Source organism: Mus pahari, chromosome 3 (genome assembly GCF_900095145.1).
Source record: "Mus pahari chromosome 3, PAHARI_EIJ_v1.1, whole genome shotgun sequence".
Classification (NCBI taxonomy): domain Eukaryota; kingdom Metazoa; phylum Chordata; class Mammalia; order Rodentia; family Muridae; genus Mus; species Mus pahari.
The window spans coordinates 77,207,395-77,213,610 of NC_034592.1; the positions used below are offsets into that span (position 1 = coordinate 77,207,395).

At 47.6% G+C, this 6,216-nt stretch overlaps 1 protein-coding gene across 1 annotated transcript; it reads left to right on the forward strand.

Moving 5' to 3' along the window:
* Positions 1-1,742: 1,742 nt before the first annotated feature.
* Positions 1,743-5,516, forward strand: LOC115063599. Its single transcript, XM_029535812.1, has 2 exons — positions 1,743-2,174; positions 2,675-5,516. The coding sequence occupies exon 2, from the start codon at positions 2,706-2,708 to the stop codon at positions 3,381-3,383; it is 678 nt and encodes a 225-aa protein (XP_029391672.1). The 5' UTR covers positions 1,743-2,174; positions 2,675-2,705; the 3' UTR covers positions 3,384-5,516.
* Positions 5,517-6,216: the final 700 nt, after the last annotated feature.

The following is a 6,216-nucleotide window of genomic DNA, read 5'->3' on the forward strand; positions in this document are numbered from 1 at the left end:
TAAATATGGCCCGATCTGTTTCGGTCTGGGTAGCAGTGCTTTTATGAGCCAAAGGAATGGGAGTTAGGAGCCAGCTGGAGAAGAAAGTTATTAATATCATGGAGCGCGGCAGGGAAGTTGAAACCATGCGCCTTGGTCTCATGTTGGGGTCTCTGCTATACGGATAGCTGATGTATGTCGCCGGTTGTCGTCACATGCCTGTGGACTGAATGCTCTGACAGAAGGAAAGGCGTTACCCAGAAGGACAAGGAAGCCCACTATTTTGCAGGAGGCAGCCGAGGACAGCCTGAGTCCTCTTGTGTTGAGTGAAGAGGGCTAATTCTTCTGGCTCAAAGACAGTGCAACAGAGACAGCTATTAGGTGGCAAGTCTCCTGAGATCCGTTCACTGGTCCCTGTCTGGAAAAGCCATCAGCTGTAATGCTATAGTCAAGGAGTCATTCTACCTGACCACGCCTAACGATGTGATTATTGACGGTCTCACCTGGATTGAATTTCCAAACAAACTTCTGGAAAAGTAACCGCCCGTCCGAGGGACAGATCCAGGGGGCAGGCCCCACCCCCACCCCTGAATCTTACACCCAGATGGTCAGAGATGTGGGCATATTCAAAAAGGAAGATTTAACCTCTTCATTAGGGCACTCCCATTTAGACACAAGACCCAGCCCAGACCCAGACCCAGACAACACTCCTGCTACAAGAGCCGTGATCTAAATTCCTCGTGGAAAGTCTGTCTGAATTAGACACCTCATTTTAATTCCCATTTCCTTTTTAAGTCCGATCCCTCCTTCTTGAGAACCACATTTAAAGCTGCGAGCTGGCCTTCCTTCTGTTTTTGCTATTTGTGTGCCAATTTCAAGGGTGGGGAGAGCCACGTTAATTTAAAAATATAGCACAAATAGCAAAATGAGGCTTAGTTTCAAGTAAAAGCCACAGAAAGGGTTTTCCTTCCCTCCGGATTTTCCTAGATCCACCTTTCTGTCCTCAGAGCCCAGACATGGAAAGTGAGTGAGCCTCACTGAATGTTCTTCCAAGCCTGAGCAAAAAGCCTCCAGCTTGCCTACTCAGGCCACCTTCAGATTTTATTTTTCTGTTTTAGAGATTTGAGTTCCAAGTGGGGGCTCAGAAAGCTGGCCAAGCCCCCAATTCCATGGTAAGGTTCTAAGCACCGGTAGATTTGGGGTTATAACCCACATCTTAGAATCAGTTGTGTTCACTTGTGTATTCTGGGTATTGGGAATGTGACTTTTAATTAAGGGAGTTCCTAGATCAAATCCAGGTCTCATTATTTACTAGTTTTCTGACTTTACATCAAACAGGAATCATGGTCCCCACCATATAGGCCATACTGAGTCAAGGTCTAAAAAGGGCCGGGTGCGACCAGTAGGCGGCGGTTGTTATGAAAATAGACCCTCTCATCTGTCGGCTCCCTCTTTAGGTCACCATCTCCCATTTTGGAAAAGGAAAGAATATTTGTTATCTACTTCAAGTGGAGTGTCTACCTCCATTTTAAATCACCCTCGGGCTCACTAGAAGGGAAGACCAGACCAGACCGAGCTGAATTTGCCTAGGACTTTTAACCGAATAGAATCTCTGCCCTTGCCCCCTTATACAGAACAAGATCGAAGCGGCTGGGACTTGAGAAGCCTTGAACAAATGGCAATCGGTCTAAAGAAGCAGATCTAAAAGCGGCGTGGGCTCAGTCACCTGGAGAAGGAAAGACTGCAGGCGGCTATAGGCAGAGTGGACGGAAACTCCATGCGCGAGCGGCAGCGCCCTCTGCTGGCTACGGGGTGTAAGTCCGGAGCCTGGACCCGCCGCTGGTCAAATGGGACTCGGGATCCCTCCCGCTGCCTCCGCCCCCGCTCCGTCCCTTCTCAGGATCGCGGAGCCTAGTCTTGGACTGGATTCCAGGAGAGGCGTCCCCATCCTACGCTTGAAGGCAGAGCAAGGACGCTGCTCCAAAACACCGGGTTCATCAGCTGAGAGGAGGCTGCAGGAATCTACCCAAATCCACCAGCGGCTGCTTTTGCCTCCCGGAAGCCGGGACAGAAGCCGGGGCTATCCGAGGTGGTTTGGAAATGGCATCGCCTATGGCCAAGACCGAGGGTTCTGCGGACAGAGAGGAGCCCTGGGTTCGCTTTCTGCCTCATCCAGCTAGGTGACCTTGGGCAAGGTACTCAAATTTCCATGTGCCTTGTTTTCCTCATCTTTAAGATGGAGAGAATGCCCCCGACCTTAACGGGTTGGCTTGAGGATTACACTAGAACAGGCAGCCTAGGTTGGGATTCTGGCATTGCCATCAGCTAGCTGGGTGCCCTGGGGCAGGTTGCTTAACCTCTCTGCCCTAGTTTCCTGAAAAATAGGGATCATAACGGCACTTACCTCCGAGGGTTGTTGCCTGCAAAGCGCTTAACACTGCGGTGGAAGAGTAAGCGCTCAATAAACTGTGGCTATTATGGCTGTTGTAGTCATTATTGTCCTTAAGAGCACTGAGCACAGGAGCAGAGGTCTGTCGGGCTAGTTATTAGTATGTTTTTCGGCTATGGCTATTTCGTTCCCAGAATTGTTAAAATTATTATTATTATTATTATTATTATTATTATTATTATTATTATTATTCACAAACTCGAGTCCTTATCAGTAACTGAAGGACAAACGGTCTTTCCGAATTAGAAAATCCAGAATCCCGGGAGGAGAGCCAAGTATGCGGCGGCGGGCTGCAAGGACCGGGACCTGCGGGGAGGAAACCCGCAGCCGGGTTAGCGCGCGTCAGAGCCTCGGTGACGTCTCTAGGCCCTCAGGCCATGGAGGCGCGGCCTGCGCACGCCAGGCGCTTGCAGTGGCCCGGGATGGCCGGGTGGTACCTGGAGCCGTACTCCAGCTGCGTGGATGCCCGGAGGGGAAGAGCCTCCCTGGGTCAGACCCTGCTCCTGCCGCTGCGGGGTGCACCCGGGGCTCCGACCGTAGCCTAGCCCGGAGGCCGGAGGTGCCAATCCCTGCTCGGGTGTCCGGGCTCCGCCCAGCCTGGCGCACGGCTACCCGCGCGGAGGCTGCTCTGCATCAACATAATGCTCCCCATCCCTGCATCCTCCCGGAACCCATTCCTCATCATCCCTCAGGGCCCCAGCTCAGATTCTCCTCCCTTGGTGCTGGCTCTGACAGACTCCTCCTCGGTCTCTGGCGCCTCCCACTCGTCCGCAGCGCCCGGAGCACGCCCCGCAAGTCCACTTGGTTTGCTACGCACGCATCTCCAACTCGCTGCATCTTGTCCCCGTTACTCTCCGTCGCAGTGAAGGTGACACCACCCACCCGATCACTCGCGATGCGTCCTGGATGCTTCTACCTGCAGTGGCTACTACAGTTTACGCTACTCCCTCTGTGACCTTGTGAATTACCCTCCGTTGGGTATTAACATCTTCCTCTCCATGGTCTCCCGAGTACATCCTCCTGTATTGCGAGCTCCGTACACCCCTGTTGCCCAAGCCTCGCAGCTTCTGTGGAGAGGCCTGGCTCTCCAGTCTCCCCATCTTCCTGAGCACGCAGGTCTGCCATTTTCTAACACCTCATAAACTAATCCCAGTTTAGACCCTGCCTGGGTAGCGCTATTTAAGTTGTTCAGCGTTTACGCCCTCTCCGATTGCCTTTCTCTTATTCTGCTGAACTCCAGACCGGAGTCTCCTCTTCAAGGGGTGTCCCCTCCCCCGTTCTACTATCTGGCGGTGTGAAATGTTTCTGGGCTACAGGACCTTTCTAGGTGGCCAAAGGTCTGTGCCCCGCCCCCCTTCCGCTCCCTTCTTCCCATAGCTGGGTTCCCTCCTCCACTCTAAGGACCCCCAGCCTTCCCGATGTACCCACCCCAACTCAACCTCGACTCAATCAAATATTCCTTTGAAAGGTCAACGGCCAATTTAAGAAATCTGGAGCTTACAAAAACTACATTTAAAAAACGCTTACAAAAACTACTTGTTTGTATCACATGTGCTCTTTCCTTTGTTAAAACTTAACATTTCCCTTACTCAATCCAGAGTTTTTTTCTGATCCTTTTGGATCTGGGTGGAATTCTTTGAACCAATTTTCTGTCCCTTCCCAGCGGAATCACGTTGGGAAGCGCGTTGGGGCGTCTTCATTCCCACACATGCTTTTTATGTTTTTACTCCATATCTTGGTGCCTATAGGCACTTAATGAAAATCATCAAAAATTACTTTAAACGTTGAATAGACGCTATTAGACTGAATATATAATCGTGTAACTTGCTTTAAAAAAAAAAACAACTAGGCAGCATGAACCCACATTAATGTACGTATTTCTTGATCATACTTTTTCAGTGCGGACAAGGGACCCGTTATGAATTCAGCACATTTTATTTTTCCTCTCTTCTAGAAGATATTTAGCTCATTTTCACTTTATTTTTCCGTTAGAAACAATGCTATAATAGCTTTTAAAAAAATCTCATTCCCGGGTAGGAAAGCAGACTTTGGGTAGATACTTGGGTGCAGAATTGCTGGACTCAGGACGCAGAACCTGGCAGCATTGTTGGGCATGGCTGAATGGGTTTTTTAAGTGGTTGTACTAATTCACAGTTCCATTCGTTATGTGAGTGTTCCCCGTGTTCTACATCCTCAACACTTGCTAATGTCAAACTTTAAAATTGTTGCCAAGCCCATGAGTGTGAAATGGCATTTCAATGTTTTAATTTGCAATTCCCTGTTTACAAGTGAGAGAGATAGGAACATACTTACTCTCTTTGTTTATTGGCCATTTGCCTCCCCTCCTTTTTAAATTGGCCATTGGTTTATTTGACAGTGCATCTTTTGGTCGTGTCCTATGTGTGGGAGTTCTTTATATATTCTGGATACTAATCCTTTGTCAGTCTGTGGCCCATCTGGTGTCTTTATTCCACTCAATTGCAATTCTAAATTGATACGATTATTTGGTGAATGTCTGATTTTCCTCTTAAGCAATAAGTCCATGAGAAGACAACTGTCCCTTGTAATAAGTGCAATATTTAATACATACCAGGAAGTTAACAAATACTTCTGACTGAAATGTATTGATAATTGACATTATTATTATTAATTATTGAGTTTTCTCTCCTTCAAGATTTTTTTTCTTAACTTCTCGAGAGTAGGAATCTGGTGGTATTTTATTTCTTCGTGTCTCCAGTGCAGCTCGAACCACAATGCTTTGATCATAGAGCATGTGTCAAATGGTTGTTAAGTTCCTTTGTGGGTTTTTTTTTTATTCCCCCTCTCATTCTTTTCAGGTCACCCTCTATCACTGAGCCCAATTTAGCTCTGCAAATGGAATAGATAATAAAGAATCTACTGCCATGCATTTGTGAAAATTGTCTGAACTGCGCATAAATGGAACACTTAACACTCAGCACTCACTTAACACTCATCACTCAGCCATCAATAAGTGGTAACTTTCCGTGGCCCCACAACAATCATTTTGGTCACTAAAGATATATATACTGTTATTAATTTTAACAGAAAGTTCTTTCAAATACAGAATAAAAGTGATCCTTCTAAAGATGTGGTGACCGAGGTCTTTTTTTCTTTCTTTCCTTTTATTGGCATTTGACCCACAATGCAAGGCTTGGTCCCGACGCAAACTCTGAAAAACATCAAATATCATTCTTTTTCCTTTCTTTTCTAAATTCCAGATATATCAAAGTGTGAGAACAGTACATAGAATTCAGTCCTTTAAGAGGAGACATAAAAACCAGTCCTATATCTTTGGCCAGAAGTCAGAGAGCAGAAAGGAGGTCTGTCAGTGATGCTAGAGCCAGTTTGAGGCAGCTACAGCCCAGACAAAAGCAGAATTCTTACATGTTTCCGTATCTGCATTGATTGCATGACCTTTGATCTATTTATAAAATGAAGGCAATAAGCCTTGCTTTTTACGGAGCAAGGATTTTATGGATGAAATTTGCTAATTATTCCCTGAAAAGTCTGGAGATCCCTCCCAGGAAAGGCTGTTTGCATTTATTTCAACAGAGCTTCCCGAAGGTAAATGGCCTTGCAGTACCATCTGACCCAGTAACAGTAAAGTCTGTCTGTGCCACAGGCTCGCAGGTGTGCTGTTTTGTCAGAACTGGAGGCCCAGGAGAATGTATCTAGTTCCCTACCACACCTACAGACCAGGGAACTCAGGCTACATCCCTCCCTGTTCCCACCCCATCACCCTCCCGTCTCCCCCCCCCCCCCCCCCC